The following is a 20,586-nucleotide window of genomic DNA, read 5'->3' on the forward strand; positions in this document are numbered from 1 at the left end:
GAGGTCCATGATGTGACCATCTGGTATCCTCTGAGCCATTATGTTCTTGGCAGCTATGACAGTTCCCTGAGGACCTGAATAAATTTATCCTCCTCTAAAACAAATGACAATCAAAGTGCTATATTTATCCAGCTATAAATCCACATTACATTCATGTCTCAGATGATGACTGTGTTATCTGTCTATCTGCTCAGATAATGTTTCTATTCACTGGAACGCTGTTTTGACTGGACTTTTATTTCCTGTTTTGACACAGAGTGTAACCTGGTTGAGGGAGAAGACCAAGTTGAAGTTAACGGCGAAGTCTTTCTAAAACCGTTCGTAGAGAAGCCTGTTTCTGCCGAGGACCATAATGTGTACATCTACTACCCAACTTCAGCTGGGGGAGGCAGCCAACGCCTCTTCAGGAAGGTCTTTTTACAGTGGCTCACTGTTATCTGTTCCATAGGGCTTGAGCTGCATCCTCTCAGTCATACAAGCACAGCAAACAGAGAAGAGCATGCTGGCATTTGTTTTAGTCTTCCACATTTATCCTACAGTCAGTGTTGGGGAGTAACTAGCTTAATATTAGCAATGCTACTAACTTGTTAGCAACGCTACTAAGTTTGTTTTAGCAGCTCATTCATTTACAACAACTGATTTACCAACCAGAGTTACAGAGTGCTGCAGGAAAGTCCTCAAAACATGGAAATGAGTTAGCATTTTTGACTTCCAGTTCCATTGTCCTGAAGTCAATGTAACTGTAAGGTTAAATGCCTGAATTAAGGTTTGTGGTTAACACAAGATATTTTCAAGCTTTATTCTACAGCAAAAAAATATTTTAGTAATACTACTTTTGTGATATTTTTTTAAGCTTTTACGTATCTTGAAAAAGGCAGTTGCTAACAAGTGGCTAAATGGAAATATACAGGTTGTCTGGGATCATGCTGAACAGGGAAACTATTCTACTATTACTACTATAACTCAAACTTTCCAACTTATAGATTTTAAATAAAGATTAAAAGAGGTGTCGGAAGCTGAATAGTGGAGGTTTGAAGTTGTGTGACCATGGTGTTGACTACACCATGGTCATAACTTCAAAGTCTCCACTATAATATTATATAAGTTGTAGAATTATAGCTTACCTGTAGTTCTTTACTTTTGGCAATTGTATTTAGGTTTCAAATTTCATAAAAGTTATATGTGAATATTATCTTGATGAACAAAACTTGTAAGAATCCTAAACTTTTGTTGGTTACAGAGCTTAATTTCTGTACTAATACAAAAGCCATTTGAAAAACCCTGGCTTTTTGCAAAGGGAAACAAATAATGCTAACTTGTGAGTTGGTCTACAAAATTACATCATCCCTTCAGCACTCTTGCTCTGTAGTTGTCCCTGAATTTTACATTTTGCAGAAAAATACATTGTTAAAGTTTTTTTATTTATTTATTTTTTTTTTTAAACAACTTTACTATCCTAGTTTAATACGCAGGGATAGTTTTTTTTTTTTTTTTTTTTAAGCAAGCCATCTGTAACCCTGAAAGGTTTAACAGTGTGACTCTAACAAAACTTCATGTTTTTTTGAGCATCTCGACCAGCCTGAAACAGTAACACTGGCCCAACTAATGCCGTGTGTTTGGGCAGAACAATCTGTTTGTTCAACCAATATCAGTTGGGGGAATGTTCATGAAATTTATTTAAAAGCAATGATTCAAGCTATTCCATTTGGTAAGAGTAGTGTCACAGAAATTACACTTTTTACTTCAACTTTAAATTCAGATGTTTATTTGATTCGGTTATATAGATTAGGGTGTATTTTAAGTTTTAGTAGTTGTATTTAATATAAATTTATTTGTTCAAGTTTGATACCGTTACCTTAATTGTGAACTGTTAAACTGTATATTGTTAAAAAAACACCCCTCAAAATACCTTCAGTTGTAGTTATGGTTTTGTAACTTGTAGTGTAGCTAACTTTACTGGAGTTTATTTGCCTAAATGTATGCGCATCTTGTACCTTTGTAAGCTGCAGTTTTAAAGTAGCTTTCCTAGAACTGTCTACAGTGATGTGAACAATAGTTTATTAGAAAACTGTATACATAACTGAATATGTTGCACAATGGCATCATCGTAACATTTGAGTGTGAATGTGTCTCTGTTTCAGATTGGGAGCAGAAGTAGTGTTTACTCTCCAGAGAGCAGTGTGAGGAAAACTGGCTCCTATATCTATGAAGAGTTCATGCCAACCGATGGCACTGATGTGAAGGTACTAAATAATTTACTGTCTTTTCTACCCAGAGATTGAATTAACCTGTTCCTCTTGATCTATATAGAGCAAAGTTTTGTTTTCTTACATGATAATTTCAATTGTAAATTTGCTATTTTTAGAGAAGCAGCAGCATTATTTTGTGTGTTTTTGTTACAGGTGTACACAGTAGGGCCAGATTACGCTCACGCAGAAGCTCGGAAGTCCCCTGCTCTCGACGGCAAAGTTGAGCGAGACAGTGAAGGCAAAGAAATCCGCTACCCAGTCATGCTCACTGCCATGGAGAAGCTTGTGGCCCGTAAAGTGTGTCTGGCGTTCAAGGTCAGATGAGCTGTTCCTTTCTTGCTTTCAAGAATGAAAGTATGAATGTACAATAAAGAATGGGCAGAATAAAAATGTTTCTAGGGTTTAAGTCATTTCTTTCCAGGTCAGTTACCTGTTCATGCTGATTTTGTTCTCAAATACTCTTTACACTGTAGCAAACAGTGTGTGGATTCGACCTGCTCCGAGCCAACGGCCATTCGTATGTGTGTGATGTCAACGGATTTAGCTTTGTGAAGAATTCCATGAAATACTATGACGACTGTGCTAAGATCCTGGGGTAAAGCCTAATGATCATCAGATAAAGATTCAAAATGTTTGTATTTCAAACATATTAACATATAGTTCCAAAATACACAACAGGATAAGTTTGGCTTGTTCTTTCTTTCAGAAATATTGTGATGAGGGAGCTGGCTCCTCAGTTCCAGATCCCCTGGTCCATACCAACAGAGGCAGAGGACATTCCTATTGTACCCACTACATCAGGCACCATGTACTTATTACATGCTATAATCACATATTGCCATTTGACTTATTAAAGTAATGTAAACTATCCATTAACGATAGTAAAATTCATCTTTCCACTTTAAATTTTGTTGTCTAATGCAATAACATTCATATATTTTTTAGGTGTCCACTCTTAAGTGTCCGTTTATGATATTGCCTCAGAATGATGGACTGACTTTTTTATTATTATTATTCGTTAGGATGGAGCTGCGCTGCGTGATCGCTGTGATCCGTCATGGAGATCGTACACCAAAGCAGAAGATGAAGATGGAAGTGCGAAATCCCATGTGTGTTCTTGCCACCTGCACAACAGACTTAATAACTTAAAGCATACCTGATAGATCCAAATAGCAAAAATATGGTGCTTTTTCCTTTCTTCTAGGTTTTTTGAGCTTTTTGAAAAATACGGTGGCTATAAAACAGGCAAGCTGAAGCTAAAGAAACCCAAACAGCTCCAGGTAACAAATTTAAAAAAAATATTTATATTTATTGAACATTTTCCAACTTTAACAGAAAGCACAACACAAATTTCAACCCCAATCAAGAAAAAAAAAGTCGGTGGAAGTCATTTGTTCCATCAAAATCTTGTGCCAGCCTGATATAGTCTTATCCACATCAGCAATATATTTTTCATACCTGCAAAAGTAAGAAGATTATACAGTCTTTTTTCTTTTGATAAAATCAAAGCTTTTTCAGACAGATCAAGGATTAAAATAAAGGATCCAATACCAACACCTTATCAAAGATTTTAGTCATTGCAGAAATTATTCTTATTGTTGTTGTTATTATTATTGTTATTATATTTTTTATATATATTTTTGCTGAATTTAAACCAGTGGTTCTCAACCTTATTGACCCCCTAGAACTTATCATAATCGATATAGGCACTCCTATTTTCTGTAAATGCAAAAAAGAAACTAAAATAATCATAATTAAAATTAAAATAATTGCATTTCAGGATACCAAAACTTTTATGAGCTAAATATTCTTCTGGACTCCCACTTTTTTTAAACAATGAATTTACATGACTCTTCCCATCATTTATTATTTTCTTGCTAAGGATTTAAAAAAAATATTTTTAACTTAATATATAATGTATATTCATTATAAAAATGCCCAATCTGTTTTAAGATTTTATTCATTTACATGACTTTTCCAGGTCCACAATCACACTTGTAAAAAAATAGGGTTCCTTATATATCCAGGTTTCCCAAGACTCTGGGAATCCTGGTTCTTCATAGGAAACAAAACCTTGTTGAGGGGGTAAATTAAAAAAAAGAAATACCTTGGTTTTGGTTATTTTTAAACTTATTTTAACACCTGTTGTGTCTTATTTTACATAATTTTATTTCATCTTGAAGCCCCCTCTGAAGTTTGCTGTTTGAGAACCACTCATTTAAACCTTGAATTTATTGTTAAAACCTGCTGTGGTACTCCATATCTGTGTTTCCACAGGAAGTTCTGGACATTACCAGGACACTCTTGGCAGACATAGGTCAGCATACTGACTGTGAAATTGAGGAGAAGAAGTCCAAGCTTGAACAACTGAAGACTGTTCTAGAAATGTACGTTAATGTAAGATGTTAACTGGGCCATGCTAACTGGCACACTAGCAGTAATCATTGGTGGCCTCCTTTCAGTCTTTTGACAAATGACATATTTTCCAGATAAATGGCTTGTTTAAATTTTACTAGCTCAGGTGTTATATAAAACAATACATTAATTTCCAGCAAATTTTTAAATGCTTTCTTACAGAAAAACACAATTTAAAATATAATAATGTTTCTAGTGTATCTAAGGAGACATGTAACATGTCTTAAAGGAGATTCAGTTAAAGGATGTTGTATATGAACACTATGTTCAGAAATATTCCCAACATCCAGTATTTTTAGAATCTCAATTGTAAGATTCGTCATATGACACAATGAAATCACAGTGTCCCCTTTCAAAACACTTGACAAGCATCACTCATTCAGCAATGACATAGATGCACTGGATGGATTTCAGAGCAGCTGTTCTGGCAGGTCCTTCCAGCTATGTTAATATAGATGTCAGTCAAGAACAGTGAGGTGGAAAGTAAATTTCTTTGTGGCCTGTAGACACCTTAATTACACTATTGTCCCTGTTCTGTTCTATTATTTTTTCAGGTATGGCCATTTCTCTGGAATCAATAGGAAAGTGCAGCTAACCTACCTTCCTCATGGACAGCCCAAAACATCCAGCGAGGAGGAAGGTACAAGGATTTTTGATCAAGAAACACAGGCGTGTTTGGCTTTAATCATGTCGTGCATAATGGTGCTGCTATTTGTTGTGTGCAGATACCCGTAAGGAGGGCCCCTCTATACTACTGGTGCTGAAGTGGGGGGGAGAGCTGACTCCAGCTGGCAGAGTTCAGGCTGAAGAACTCGGCAGGGCTTTCCGCTGCATGTATCCTGGAGGTCAAGGTGAAAAATAAAAACTCCTGTTTGTCAATCTCTTGAGGTTGAGGACACAGACATTCGTCACTGGTTGTGCCCATTTCAAACTTTAGATAAAGGGTTCTCAACTCTGGCCCTTGAGGTCAGCTTTCCTGCAGAAAGCCTTTAGCTCCAACCTTGATTAAACTCATCTACCTGCAACTTTCTTGATTAGTTTGTTCAGGTGTGTTTGATTAGGGTTGGAGCAAAACTACCAGAGTTGAAAACCCCTTTAGATGTTCTTCACCATGATATTTTGAGTTTGCTAGACTCCACAAACTCTCCACAAATCTCTTGCTTTCTTTCTAATCCAACAATACACATAGAACTAATTAACAAACATTCAAATTAATGATGTGACTCTATGTTGGATGACATTTTAATAATGTTCATTAATCAGTCACCTACAAACATTATTTAATGCTTTATAAATCAGTACTTTCAAATGAACTTTCAAAAATAAATATATGAATCATAGTTAAATAACTGACTTACAGTAGAGAAATGACTAATTAAACTAAAATTTCTGAGTGCTGCAAGAAGGAGTCCTAAAACCTGGAAATTAGTTAGAATTTTTGAACTTTAAATTCCATTGTCCAGAAGTCAGTGGGCTTTTTTGAATGCATTTTTGGTTAAATACCTGTGGTTAACACAAGCTCAGGATATTTTTCATGTTTTATTCTATGACATAAAATACTACATCTGTAATACCCCACTCATGATTTTTTTAAGCTTTTACAGTATGTGTCTTGAAAAAGGCATTTGATGACATTGATGTCATGCAACTGTGATGAAGCCTAACTTCAGCTTTTTACTTCTGTATTTTGGCTTCAATATTCATAAATGTTGAATTAATTTGAACATTATCTTGATGAACAAAATGTGTAAGAATTATAAACTTTTGTTTGTCACAGAGCTTATTTTCTGTAATAATCCAAAATCTAATGGATGTTGAGGGAACCAGGGTGATGCTAACTTCTGGGTTGGCCTACAAAAATACAGCATCTCTGCAGCACTCTATTAACCAAAGATCTGTGAAGCATTTATTATAAGATTTTTCCTTGATGTTCTTGACGTTTATAAAGTGTTACCCAATTTTGGGATAAAACCCAGTGACTATTCAGCAGTCTTCTTATTATATACTTCCCATTTTCTTGTTTGTTCTTGGCTATAATTTCTGCTTTTTTTTCTGTGCAGCGGTATTTTTTTAGGAACAGACTTAAATTTTAATCATTGTTCAAGGATATCTTTCATTTTTCTTTATCTTGCAAATTACATTTGTGATTACATTTTGCTTACTTGATTGGTTGTGTGACATGAAACAACCAATTGTGTTTACTATCAGTGACCTCAGACTTGGTTCGACGTATCTAAGGTTGCCAAATTTGAGTGAGTAAGATTTTAAAGAAAAATAACCTTTTGGACATGTTAACTTTCACATGTTAACCTTCAGAATTATAGTCAGTGGTGGACAAATTATAAAAATCAAGTACTTGAGTAAAAGTACAGATAGCCAATTAAAATATTACTCCGTTTAAAGCATTAACTGCACCTTTTCAATTTTACTCAAGCAAATTTACAAAATTATTTGATTTTTAATGTACTTAAACATTCACCTTGTTCTGTTAATATTTATTTATTTTGAAAATGTATATACTCCATCCCCCTTCTCAAAATAATGACTGACAATTGAAGTGTGCAATCAAGTGAAAATATGAAAATATAGCATATAGTATATAAAAATGAGGAAAACTAAATGAGGATTGGCAAATATAAGCATACATCATAAAAACAGATTTGACAGGGCAAAATGTTTACATTTTAAGAAGAAAGCTATGCAAAAATATCAGTTTTATATCATTTGAAACTGCTACAGCAGCTGGAAACATGCATGGGCATTAACTTGATTTATTTTAACATTTATATATATTTTGTTTTTACTAAAACCTTCCCCATTTAGACGGTAATACACAAACATGGACATTTCCACATTCAAACATTTCATACAGCTCGCTAGTCAGACTTGTGACTCAAAATTCAGTGAATTGTTAACTGGAGACTCGCTCTGACCAGATCATTTGAATCAGTGACTTGTTGACTCGAGAACAGATGTTATTGATTCGATCAAATTTCCTTTTTTAGGCTGATTTAGCATTTATGCAATGCATAAATGTATTGCAGATATTAATAATGTTCAATAATTTAATGTACAACATAATTTGTGAAATTAGTCTGATTCAAAGAGGAATCAGAAGGCCAAATCCTGACTGGACGAGAGGAGGAGCTGGGGATGGAGGAGGTTAATTAGCTCCTGAGAAACATGATAGCTGTTGATAATGCTGAAGGACCTTATATATAGGTTGACGTGAGTCACCTGAGAGTCAGCTGATGCGAGCTTGACTGATGTGACCTGCCAGAACTAATGCTACGCTTGATTATTATGCTTTAGAAAAGTAAAGGTTTCCCAAAATAAAAATACTCTGATAAAGTATGCCCACCACTGCTTATACTAGAAGTGTTCATCACTGTTCAGTGACACACTATCCTGCAGAGTTTCATTCCAGCCTAGTCCAATACCCATGCCTCTAATTGTCAGTTAAGACCTTGATTAGGGTTGGAGCTAAACCCAGAAAGACAGTGGGTTTTCAGGAACAGGGTTGATTACCCTCGTTCTATATGGCTTTTTAGTCTCACTAAGCTTTTATCTGTGAATGTTATGTTCTTGTCTACTTACAGGGGATTACGCTGGCTTTCCAGGCTGTGGCCTGCTCAGGCTACACAGCACCTACCGGCATGACCTCAAGATCTATGCCTCTGATGAGGGCAGGGTGCAAATGACTGCTGCTGCCTTTGCAAAGGTCCTCAGCCACAACAAATACAAGTCGTCTAAGGTTTAAAGATATTAAGTTATCAGAGGATGTTAAGCTGGTGATGGTTGTCTGCCTAACAGGGTCTCTTGGCACTGGAAGGAGAACTGACACCCATTCTGGTCCAGATGGTAAAGAGCGCAAACATGAACGGCCTGCTGGATAACGATATTGAATCCCTCAGTGGCTGTCAGCAGAGGGTTAAGGCCAGACTTCATGAGATCATGCAGAAAGATCAAATCTTCAGAGAAGAAGATTTTGACAGGGTAAATCAGAGCGTCAGACATCTTTTGAACTATGGGGTGTATTTCAGCCCCTCTGCTGACTTGATATGAAAAGCACATCTGTGTCCACTTCATCTCTTTTGTTTCTCCAGCTGGCTCCGACATGCAGCAGCTCTCTGGTGAACTCTATGAAGGCTGTGGAGAATCCAGTGAGTACGTGTGATCAAGTCTACACCCTTGTCCAGAGCCTCACCTCACAGATCCGCAAAAGACTTGAAGACCCCAAATCAGCAGGTGATTGCTTTGTGTTCACATTTAAAAAAATACAGAAAAGATAAAAACACTTTAAAAGGCCATACAGAGAAACTTGTGAAAGTATAACATGAGTAAATGAGTTTAAGCTGCCTCTCTCAGATTTACAGCTGTACCACAGCGAGACACTGGAGATGATGCTGCAGCGCTGGTCTAAGTTGGAAAGGGACTTCCGCATGAAGAGTGGCCGCTACGACATCAGCAAAATTCCTGACATTTATGACTGTGTTAAGTATGACGTGCAGCACAACAGCTCCCTGGGCCTGGAGGACACAGTAGAACTCTTCAAGCTCTCTCGAGCACTAGCTGACATTGTCATACCTCAGGTGTGTGAGGAAATTTTGAAACATGAACCTATACAGCTTGTCCTCAGCTAAAGATTTCTTTTCCTCTTTTATATATATATATATATATATATATATATATATATATATAGATATATATATATATATATATATATATAATATATATATAATAAAACAGCAGTGTTATTTCAGTATCATTGATGGTAAAATAAATATATTTACAGTTTTCATTTTTAATTTGACAAATGTTCGATGTTTCCATGTTTCCATGAAAGAGGAAGCTATTGTAAGTCTGGCATACAATGTCCGATCTGCCCCAAACTTCACATGTGTGATAAGAGTCCTGGCCTAAAGACATCTATATGCCAATATTCAATTAGTCATAGCGCCACCTGTTGGCAACAGGAAATGACATGCTTTGCACTGTAATTCACTCCCAGAAACACATTTGTATATGCCATGAAGTACCAAATATACTAGAGACATGTTAAATCATGAAGCACTTAGCTAAGTGCTAATGTATGTGATTAACACCACGAAACAAGAAGTTGTTGTAACTCAGGCATACAATGTCCGATCTGCTCCAAACTTCACATGTTTGATAATAGTCCTGGCCTGAAGACTACATGGCAGTCTTCAGTCACAGTCAAAACGCCACCTGTTTGGCAGCAGGAAGTGTTGCACGTCGAAATGACTTTGCCCTATTTCTCCTGTATTTACTCACTTACATGCATGTCGCCCACTGTTCACTGTTTTCCTGAAGCCACCGGGTGGGCGGTGATCCCAAGTGCGAGGGCCCTTTCATCGCTGCTTGCAGCTTTAATTTTATTTTTTTTTAATTTTACTTAGTTTTAGTTTTAGTTTTAGTTATTTTAGTACTTTAAAAGTGCCCTAGAATTAAAAATTGAATTTATCTTGGCACAGTTAAATAACAAGAGTTCAGTACATGGAAATGACATACAGTGAGTCTCAAACTCCATTGTTTCCTTCTTCTTATATAAATCTCATTTGTTTAAAAGACCTCTGAAGAACAGGCGAATCTCAACATAACACTGTCTGTTACATAACAGTCGGGATCATTAATATGCACGCCCCCAATATTTGCATATGCCAGCCCATGTTCAAAGCATTAGGCAAGGGCAGCCAGTATTAACATCTGGATCTGTGCACAGCTGAATCATCAGACTAGGTAAGCAAGCAAGAACAACAGTGAAAGATGGCAGATGGAGCAATAATAACTGACATGATCCATGATATCATGATATTTTTAGTGATATTTGTAAATTGTCTTTATAAATGTTTCGTTAGCATGTTGCTAATGTACTGTTAAATGTGGTTAAAGTTACCATTGTTTCTTACTGTATTCACGGAGACAAGACTGTCGTTATTTTCATTATTAAACACTTACAGTCTGTATAATTCATATGCACAACTTCATTCTTTATAAATCTCTCCAACAGTGTAGCATTAGCCGTTAGCCACGGAGCACAGCCTCAAACTCATTCAGAATCAAATGTAAACATCCAAATAAATACAATACTCACATAATCTGATGTATGCATGCAGCATGCATGACGAACACTTTATAAAGATCCATTTTGAGGGTTATATTAGCTATGTGAACTTTGTTTATGCAATGATTGATCAGGAGGGGGCACGAGCAATTAAAGGGGCTGCAGCCTGAATCGGCGCATTTCTAATTATGCCCCAAAATAGGCAGTTAAAAAAAAATGAATTAAAAAAAATCTATGGGGTATTTTGAGCTGAAACTTCACAGACACATTCAGGGGACACCTTAGACTTATATTACATATTGTAAAAAAAAACGTTTGATGGCACCTTTAACTAAATGTAGTACAAAATATTGATAATCTTGGGCACTTTAATGTAGTCTTCTATATAATAAAAGATTGTTGTTTTTATCTCCCAAAACATCTTCACCTAGTATTCCACACAAAGCCAGGATCTGCTATTGTACCTCTGATTGTAAAATTCTTTTTTTTAGGAGTATGGCATTAATAAGATGGAAAAGCTGGATATTGCATATGCCTACTGTCTGCCTTTAGTAAAGAAGATTCAACTGGACCTTCAGAGGACACATGAGGATGAATCTGTAAACAAGCTGCATCCTCTGTGAGAGCCCTGTTTTTTACTCTCATCTCTCCTTTTTCTTTTATTTGGTCTCTCCTGTTGATCATGACAGATTTGTCCATATCTTTTGTGTCCTAGATATTCACGTGGAGTGCTGTCACCAGGCAGGCATGTCCGAACTCGGCTGTATTTCACAAGTGAGAGTCACGTCCACTCCCTGCTTAGCATCTTTCGCTATGGCGGCCTATTGGATGTAAGTATTATAGCTCATTATAAAGAGAAATTATGAGGAAAATAGACAATCAAAGTGATGCACACATAAGCTGTGTACCAAAACCTATTGAACTACCTTCTGTTTATTTTCCTTCATGACAGTGCTTAACACATGTAAAAAGTGCACTTTGTAATAATGCTAAATAAAGTTTTACTTTAAAGTACATTTTAAATCATTATGTTTTAATAATATTTTGTCATGTTTTTAAGAAGTACAGTTATTTTGATATGTTGACCATCATATTAAAGCACATGCAAAGTACTTGATTATAATTTTGTTTTTCAATATTAAATTTAAATTGAACATATTTTAAATGTAAACCTGTATCGATGAAGTTACAATTCAGTACAAGTTTCAATAGAAATTAATATATTTTAGTTTATCTGACTGCTGCAGCCTGAATCATAACCACACCATGTTACTTTGTTTGGCCAGAGGCGAACTGGCCCTCTATTGAGCCTGCTTTGTCCCAAGGATTTTTTTTTCCATTTCTGTCACCAATGTTTGGGTTCTTGCCACTGTCGGCTATGGCTTGCTTAGTTGGGGACACATTCAACCAGCAGAGCAAATATTGAACCAGGCACAAGAAGCACACTGTTCATGGTTCTTTGAAATATAGGAAGAAAAATATAAATATTGAATTGGGGTGGGGGTTTATATGAATGTATCTCTAAAGGGAACTGACTGTCTTCAGAAAAGTTTTGATGCCGTTTCTTTTCCTCTTATTTCCGTATTCCGCATAAGGTAGTCTTTATAAGTGCAGCGCTGCTTTGTGTACAGCAGTAACCAAAGAAACTGCTGTGTTCCATAAGAGCCATCTACTGTCAGAGGATGAATTTGCATTTTCATTCGGTCCATCTGCTGTTTTTGTTTTGTGCAAGTGTCTTATGTAGCATCATTTCACAAATCAGACTGTTCTGTTTTTGCTTGAAATTAAACAATCTAATTCAAATCAAAAACTGCTCATGCTACATGTGTGTAGCATCTTTGTTTGGATTGTGTTTACAATGCAGTGGTTGCCTCTAATTTCAAATGGCTACAGATATTTTTGTTCAAGGCCATTTTGCCTGTTATAGAGCAAATAAACAACAAATAAATTTACTAAAAGAAAAAAAAAATCAGCAACTGGTATCGAAGTCAGCCAATTTGCCTGTAAAACAAACAAACAAAAAAATTCGAATTGGCCATGCAGAATCATGATCATTGCATCTCTGTATTCAGCAATATTATTGATTTGACTGTACTGACAGTATTGGACGAGACCTGAACTGAGCTGGATGATGACATCACTGTTTTCTGTAGAGCTGCTTTATAGCTGAATTGAACTCATTTTATATTTGATGATCTTTACACAGTTATTGAACAAAACTGAATCAACACTGAACTGACCTCAGCTGAACAATAACACTGCAACAATAATCCTGCTGCTTTACAGCAGGATTGAACTCTGTTTGCATCATTGAATCATTGCTTTCTTGTTAGTATGAAACTGCTATAAAGCGATATATAAATAAAGGTGACTTTATTTAAAAAGCAGGACACCTTAACCATGTTTCAAATACAACAGAAGTAATTATGAAATTACCTATAAATATGTACTTAAGTCCTACTTAAAGGGTTAGTTCACCCAAAAATTACATTTCTGTCATTAATTGCTCGCCCTTATGTTGTTCCACACCCGTAGAAACTTTGTTCAACAAATTAAAATATTGTTGATGAAATCCAAGAGGTTTTTTTTTATCCTCCATAGAAAGCATCATAATTACCGTCATTCAAAGTCTATAAAAGTAGTAAAGACTTTGTTAAAATAGTCCACGTGACTGCAGTGGTTCAACCTTAATGTTATGAAGTGATGAGAATACTTTTTGTGTGCAAAAACAAAACAAAAATAACTTGTTCAACTATTTCTTCTCTACTCCTACACAGTTGATGTAGTTAAAACAGTGCAGTGCTTCCTTGTTTACGTCTGAACACCGGCTCAGTATTGGCCGACGGTGTTCATGGAACCACTCCACTGCGTTCACTATGTCAACTGCGAAGAAATTGTTGAATAAAGTCGTTATTTTTGTTTTGTTTTTTCGCACAAAAAGTATTCTCGTCGCTTCATAACATTAAGGTTGAACTACTGTAATCACGTTGACTATTTTAACCATGTCTTTACTACTTTTCTGGACCTTAAATGACGGTAATTACGTTGCTTTATATGGGGGATAAAAAAAAAACTATTGGATTTCATCAAAATATCTTAATTTGTGTTCTCAAGATGAACAAAGGTTTTAATGGTGAGTAATTAATGACAGTAATTAGGTGGAGGGTGAGTAATTAATGACATAAATTTCATTTTTGGGTGATCTAACCGTTTAAGTATGTTAAAAATGCACTCTAATATTCAGCTAATTGCAATTTAAACTATACATTTTCATTTAACTGCAATTAACATGTACTTAAGCATCTGAAAACATAACATTCAGTTTGCATATTCTTTTAAAGTATATTTTTTCCATAAGTACTCTTTTTAAAAATCATGTATGCTAAAGTGTACTTAATTTTCACAAGGGTAAAGTAATACAAAATCTTTTTTTTTTTTAGCAAGCACCTTTGATTGTGATTTCAATTAACTGTTAAAGAATACATGATGTTTCAGGAGGAGAAGGACCAACAGTGGAAGAGAGCCATGGATTATCTAAGTGCAGTGTCTGAGCTCAACTACATGACCCAGATTGTCATTATGCTCTACGAAGACAACAACAAGGTACATCGTGCTCTCACTGTCTTTTCTGCTTCACTGAGGTACAGAATAAACATAAGCAAACTGTCATAACTGAGCTGTCCAATGTTTTGTTTGAGGGGGGATTGTGTAGTCTCAAAAGAGTTTTTCAAAGAAATGTGACAATTGTGTTAACTCAGGACCCATCCTCTGAAGAGCGCTTCCACGTGGAACTGCATTTCAGCCCTGGGGTCAAAGTATCTGAGGAAGAGAGCGCTCCGATGGGATTTGGCTTCCGTCCAGCCTCTGCTGAAGTATACAGACTTTTGTTTGTTCCATTTTCTCCTCATGTATTGGATTAGATTGTTGTTCAGGTAATAATAGCTATGCTTGTTTTCTAAATTTTCCATGTCTGTGTTTGTGTGTGTTGCCATAGAATGACCAAAAGCAAACAGACCCTGGTAGTTTGGAAAACCTTGCACGAGATGAGCCTGACCGTGCTTTGCCCCTTTCTGAGGCCATCAGCACCCAGAGGAAATCCCCTCTGATCAGGAATCGCAAGACTGGCTCCATGGAGGTATTACAGCCACCATCACACTCAGCCACCTTCTATGCCAACCATTGTACAGTGTGCTTTAATAAATCTCTGTGGTGTCAAATTGTCTGAATCAGTCTGGGTTTTATGTACCATAATTCATCAGTTACATTTGTGTCTGTGCACAGGTCCTGTCGGAAAGCTCATCCTCTAAAGGGGGCAGCTATCGCCTCTTTCCCTCCTGCTCACGTCAGTCTCCAGAGATGAAGCAGAGCGGATTAGGTTAGTATCGTGTGTCTGTCCCTCACTCAGCCTCAACAACTGCTGTTTATCTCTTCTTCTTGACAGGAACACACCCTCTCAATCCAAGGCAACACTATATTGCATGTTATTTCGGGTGTAAAAACCATTAGCTGACCACTTGCCATTGACATTACAAAGGAAACTTCAGATCCAGACAGAGATGTTTGTTTCGTGCTTGTGGGATGCTGCTGTTAATTTTTAGACATTTTGGAGCGATCATTCTGTGGTTTGCATTATTTAAACTGTTTTTTAAATAAATGAGTGCTTTAATTAGTGCTGTGGTCTCTGATGACTGTTTAGTTGATTATTTATGCACAAAGATGAAAGAAAGAGCCTTGGATTTGCAACAATTTTGAAACTTTAAAGTTTTGCATGATAAAAAATACATTTGACAAGGGTGTAAAAGAGCAAAATAATCCTGCATATAATAATCCATCATATTTCATACCTAACTATCTGTAGATTTGACATGTGACATGTGAACGCTAATGTTCACTAATATCATACTCATCCAGTGTTTTGCTGAAGTTTTATATATATATATATATATATATATATATATATATATATATATATATATATATATATATATATATATATATATATATATATATATTGCTCCTAATAGAGGTAATTTATATACTTATATGAGTTTATTTGAATTTAGTCCTGGCCAGAACATTGTTTCTGTCTTTTGTTAATTAGATTTTGCTCTACTAGCCTGACATTGATATTTGCCAAACCGTAATGGTTTTGGCATGAGTCATATATTATGACTTTATAATCCTCTCACTCTGCAGTATCTGCTGTGTTTTGATTAATAAGTGCATGTGGTTGGTGTGCACACTAAATCCATGATCTAACCCCCTCTGCAGGCTCTCAGTGCGCTGGTCTCTTCAGCACCACCGTCCTGGGGGGCTCCTCTAGTGCCCCCAACCTTCAGGACTACGCACGCACACACCGCAAAAAATTCTCTTCGGGCAGTTTGACCTATAAAGACGGTATGTGCTCAGTCCAGCTCCTTCTTTCATAGAGATAATAAGAGTATACAATGCAGGAAACTCTAGGTAAAGGGCACTTCCTGTAAAGTTTAGGAATAAGAACTCTAGTTACATCAGATCCTGATGGTGTATCATACATCTGGCTGTCATATTCACCATTTCACATCTGGTTCATTTTCATGGTCTTGAATGTGTGGTGTCCAAAAGCTCATGGAGTCTGCTGTACCATTCATTGTCTTTCAGAAATGATGTCTTTGTTTCGTGTCATTTATCATATTTTGTGAGCAGTGTTTTATTCTTTTAATTGAAAGCACATATTTTTATGTACCGCTGCAGGAATCCAAAAAAGTTTGAAGCAAAAACATGGTAAGAATGTAGATTTTGTGAACAGCAAATTATTACCCATTAAATGGGTATTGAAATTATTACTAAATTTGATAAATGACCATTAGCTTTGGAATTCAGTACTCTTTGGAGTGCTCTTACATACCGATTCCTTCCAGAATGTTCAGTTTTTACGCTCGTGGTGAAACCCTTTGTCCACAAGGTGTCAGTGTGACATTGTTTGGAGTTTTCCCTGTTTTAGTTCCCATTTCCTGTGTCCTGTTTTCTTTACTGCCGTTTTGCAGTAATAACTTTACTCCCTCATTTGTTATACACGAGCTTGTTCATTTACCTTCATTTTAAACCTTTGCCTGGTCTCTAGGACTGGCCATTGGATACAATCCCCAGTCTTTTTGTCTTCACTGTTGTGTGTGGTTGTGTCTTGTGAAGGCATTTGCTGTTACACTACAGGCTCTCAGAGCTGCTTAAATTACAGAGGTGAGGGGTTGATTTGACCGTCTCAAGCTTTTCATGCTTCTGTCCACCATTTTGTTTGTTCTGAGAGATGACGTCTGATAAGATGGCATCTGTATTTATAGTAGAGAAGTGCCCATAAAGTGACAAGCCTAAAATATTACTGCTAAAGCGTTATAAATAGATCCACTCATTCACTGTGGCAACTCTGTGAAGACAATTAAGCAGTTAGGATAAAGATCTGTCCTCTGATTGTCATTTTCTTTTTTCTATTTACTTACATAGCTTTTTTTTTTCTCTCTCTCTCTCTCTCTCTTTCTCTCTACCTGAGCTAGAAATAGCCTCATTGAACCTATCTGTGAGATTAACATCCTCATAATAATAAGAAACAATCTCACTCTTTAGCTAAAAGTCTAAATCACATTGAGACACTAAACGCTGCTCTTCCTGCTTCCTGTCCAAGTGTTTCCGAGTCTGTATCCTGCTGTATCACAGTAGAAACCCAGCCCTTCACTCCTCACCCTATTATCCAGTCTCACACTTTCAGCTCTGTAACATCATCCCCATCCTGTACAGGTGAACTGTAAAAATATGGTAACTCAGGTGACCTTTTTTATTTCCTCAGAGTTGTTGTCTATGCCGGCAGTAAAGCGATTTTCTGTGTCGTTTGCAAAGCATCCGACTAATGGTACGTCTGCTTCTCTTCAAGTATATTTCCACTTTCTCCACCTCCCTTCGTTTTGCATGTCAATGGAAACCTCTTTTCATTTCGGAAATTTATGTTGGTTTTTGTTTTCTTTCACGTGATTTCTGCCATGTTTCCTTCGACTTCTCCAGTTTCATCATCTTTTTAAACATTCAACCAGCCTCTTACCCTTCCCACACACCACTATCGCTCTCTGAAACCTCTTGCGGACAACTCTCACTCTCACCCAGTTACTCAATTTTAATCAGTTTACGGATGACTGTTCGTGTGGATGAGTTTAAGCACGTCTTTGTGTTTCCTGTGCTTGTATGTGCACAAGTCTGTGGGGCGGTGGGTGTATAACACTGCAAAAAATATCATGTTCTTAATCAGTATTTTTGTCTTGTTTTACATTTGGGAAGCAAAATTACATAAGATGCACTACCGTTTGAACAGTAGTGTATGTCAGAGAATATATTGAATTAAGCTATTAAAAAACAATGAGCCAATTTATTAAGAAAAATGAAGTGACAATGTTTTCTGAAATCAAGTTGTATTATTTTATGCAATATTGTAAAGTAATTGAATTTAGCTTATGATAAGGGTGTTTCTATGGAGACAATAACAAAAATACTGAGATACTAAGACAATGATTTATTTTTTTCAAGTGTACAATTATGAAAAGCTATTCAAGATAATGAATCTGAACCACTACTGGACAGCACACCAGTGATTAAACCTTTCCCCTGTTAGCAATTCTCATGGCTCTGGTATTAAGACATTTTTCACTGTTTTGACAGTATTTAATAGCAGACAGTGATTGTTCACAGGGAAGTGGTTCACCTGACTCTCTTTTACCCCATTAATCTTCTCTCCATTTTTATTTAAATTCAATGTGGTTGTGCACTGTAATTATGTTAAATGTTGTGAATGTTGAGTTACGAAGCCAAGGAGTATTTTACCCTGCTTCCCTTTGATTCTTCATGGGATGCAGCTTAAAATCTCAGTGCTTCCTACAGTCTGTCTACAGAAAAAGAGGCCAAGATATTTTGAAATGCCAAAAACGACTAACATTCCTTTCAAATTGAAATCGCCAGTCCATGTGAGTAAAATAACCTACCATACTTGCAGAAACAGATGAACTCCCAGCCAATGTGTTTTGTGGTTCTCGACACTTAATTTATAGACGTGTGCTGTGTGTAATCTGCATGTTGATGTTATGTTGGTTAAGAGGATCAGTGTATTTCTCTCTCGGGAAAAGAATCGTCTTGCATATGTTGTTATCAAGAGGATGTCCGGAGATGTTGTCTAGCATAAACAAACCTGAATGGAGGTCATAACAAAGGTCAAGAACAATAGATAAGAACTGCTTGTAAATTGATGTGAATTACTGCAGTGTGTTATGTAGGTGTGTTTAGAATTGGACACAGTGCTGTATGTGTTCAGTACATCTCATGCAAAGCTTAAGATGGTCCCTGATCCACCTACACAATCCCCTTCCCTTGCCAGATCCCACACTCTCTACCCACCACACATTTCCAGCCATCCAGCTCTTGAAGCCTTTCACATAGGAGCCTTTTGTCCAACCTGTTTTATGTCTCTGTATTTAATAAGTATACTCGCTTGCCTTCATGTCTCTGAAATGAGTAAACAAATTCAATTCATTCAGCCTAATCATTATACTTTTGTTTTTTCACAGTAAGTGTGTGTAAATGTGGGTCAGGTGGGTATCAAATGTCCCCACAAGAATAGGTAAACCTGCAATCATCTATGTTGTGGGCACCTCCCAATGGTGCACATGATGAAATAGCTTAATAGAGAGATTGTATAATATTTCAATTAAAATCCAAAAATGACAAAAGGTTTCTGTAACGAGTAGAGTCGGGAGTAGCTAATATAATTTACTGACTTAATATAAAAACAGCTGTAGCAGTAAATAGAAAATCCACACTATGATATGAGAACAAATGTGTGTCTGTGTGTGTGTTGGAACCATCGTTTATGATCTAATGAGAAAGACTATGAACCAAATAAACTCAAGCATGCATTCAGGCCGCTAAGCCTGATTTTTCTTTGCCTCAGCTCTTAAGTAGATTGTCTTTATAAACAGCATTCATTTGCAACATTTAAAACAAACAGAATAATTTGTTTTGTAATATTTAAAATTATTAAAATAAATTGAAATTAGGCATTTATTTATTTATTTATTTTAAAAATCAAATATTCAAATAGAATAAAAGGGAAGATTTGTTAACTATATTAATAGCAATCAGTAACATTATGTTAAAGGTCTGTAAAAGTTGCCTTTGTTAGCGCTTAAAAATTTGGGGTCAGTAAAAGATTTTAAATATTTTTAAAAGAAGTCTGTTATGCTCAAGGCTGCATTTATTTGATCAAATTCTATTTTAATATATTATAAAATGTAATTTATTTCTGTGATGGCAAAACTGAATTTTCAACATCATTACTCCAGTCTTCAGTGTCACATGATCCTTCAGAAATCATTCCGATATGCTGATTTGCTGCTCAAGAAACATTTCTTATCAGTGTTGAAAACATTTGTGCTTCTTACTGTTTTTGTCGAAACAGTGATATATTTTTTTCAGGAATGTTTGATGCATAGAAAGTTAAAGAGAAAATAGAAATCTTTTGTAATATTACACATTTCTTCACTGTCACTTTTGGTCAATTTAATGCATCCTTGCTGAATACAAGTATTAATTTCTTTAAAAAAAAAAAAAAAAAAATCTTACTGACCACAAAGTTTTTGTGTATATTTTTTTTGTAATGATGTGACCTTCTCGTTGTGTAGTCTAGTCGGGGGTGTTGTTTGACTCCATTGAGCGCTGTATTCACTTTAGGCACACAGGATGACACTTCTTCCATGGCGGTTAAACCACCTCTATGGTGGTCTGGCTCAGGTAATGATAGATCTTTATTCCACTGCAGCTTTAATC

The 20,586-nt window shown here is 36.1% G+C and overlaps 1 protein-coding gene across 11 annotated transcripts in view; it reads left to right on the top strand.

Annotated features, from left to right (window-relative positions):
- Positions 1-20,586, top strand: part of ppip5k1a (diphosphoinositol pentakisphosphate kinase 1a) — a 36,365-nt gene that overhangs the window by 7,163 nt on the left and 8,616 nt on the right. For 4 of the 11 annotated variants that reach the window (XR_010896510.1, XM_067401957.1, XM_067401963.1 and 1 more), the window contains exons 6-28: positions 257-411; positions 2,142-2,243; positions 2,403-2,564; positions 2,723-2,844; positions 2,956-3,057; positions 3,272-3,358; positions 3,454-3,529; positions 4,527-4,636; positions 5,219-5,304; positions 5,390-5,515; positions 8,264-8,385; positions 8,478-8,660; positions 8,771-8,912; positions 9,033-9,256; positions 11,241-11,368; positions 11,465-11,579; positions 14,245-14,352; positions 14,508-14,621; positions 14,744-14,884; positions 15,031-15,124; positions 16,021-16,146; positions 16,483-16,512; positions 17,570-17,632. Coding sequence is in view for 10 of the 11 variants with exons in the window: in XM_067401957.1 (XP_067258058.1) it covers positions 257-411; positions 2,142-2,243; positions 2,403-2,564; positions 2,723-2,844; positions 2,956-3,057; positions 3,272-3,358; positions 3,454-3,529; positions 4,527-4,636; positions 5,219-5,304; positions 5,390-5,515; positions 8,264-8,385; positions 8,478-8,660; positions 8,771-8,912; positions 9,033-9,256; positions 11,241-11,368; positions 11,465-11,579; positions 14,245-14,352; positions 14,508-14,621; positions 14,744-14,884; positions 15,031-15,124; positions 16,021-16,146; positions 16,483-16,512; positions 17,570-17,632 (2,718 nt within the window). In the remaining variant the exon portion in view is untranslated. The remainder of the gene's footprint in view (positions 1-256; positions 412-2,141; positions 2,244-2,402; positions 2,565-2,722; positions 2,845-2,955; positions 3,058-3,271; positions 3,359-3,453; positions 3,530-4,526; positions 4,637-5,218; positions 5,305-5,389; positions 5,516-8,263; positions 8,386-8,477; positions 8,661-8,770; positions 8,913-9,032; positions 9,257-11,240; positions 11,369-11,464; positions 11,580-14,244; positions 14,353-14,507; positions 14,622-14,743; positions 14,885-15,030; positions 15,125-16,020; positions 16,147-16,482; positions 16,513-17,569; positions 17,633-20,586) is intronic. The other 7 variants (XM_067401959.1, XM_067401964.1, XM_067401960.1 and 4 more) reach the window with 5 other exon arrangements.

The sequence above is a fragment of the Chanodichthys erythropterus genome, chromosome 11, assembly GCF_024489055.1.
Source record: "Chanodichthys erythropterus isolate Z2021 chromosome 11, ASM2448905v1, whole genome shotgun sequence".
Classification (NCBI taxonomy): Eukaryota; Metazoa; Chordata; class Actinopteri; order Cypriniformes; family Xenocyprididae; genus Chanodichthys; species Chanodichthys erythropterus.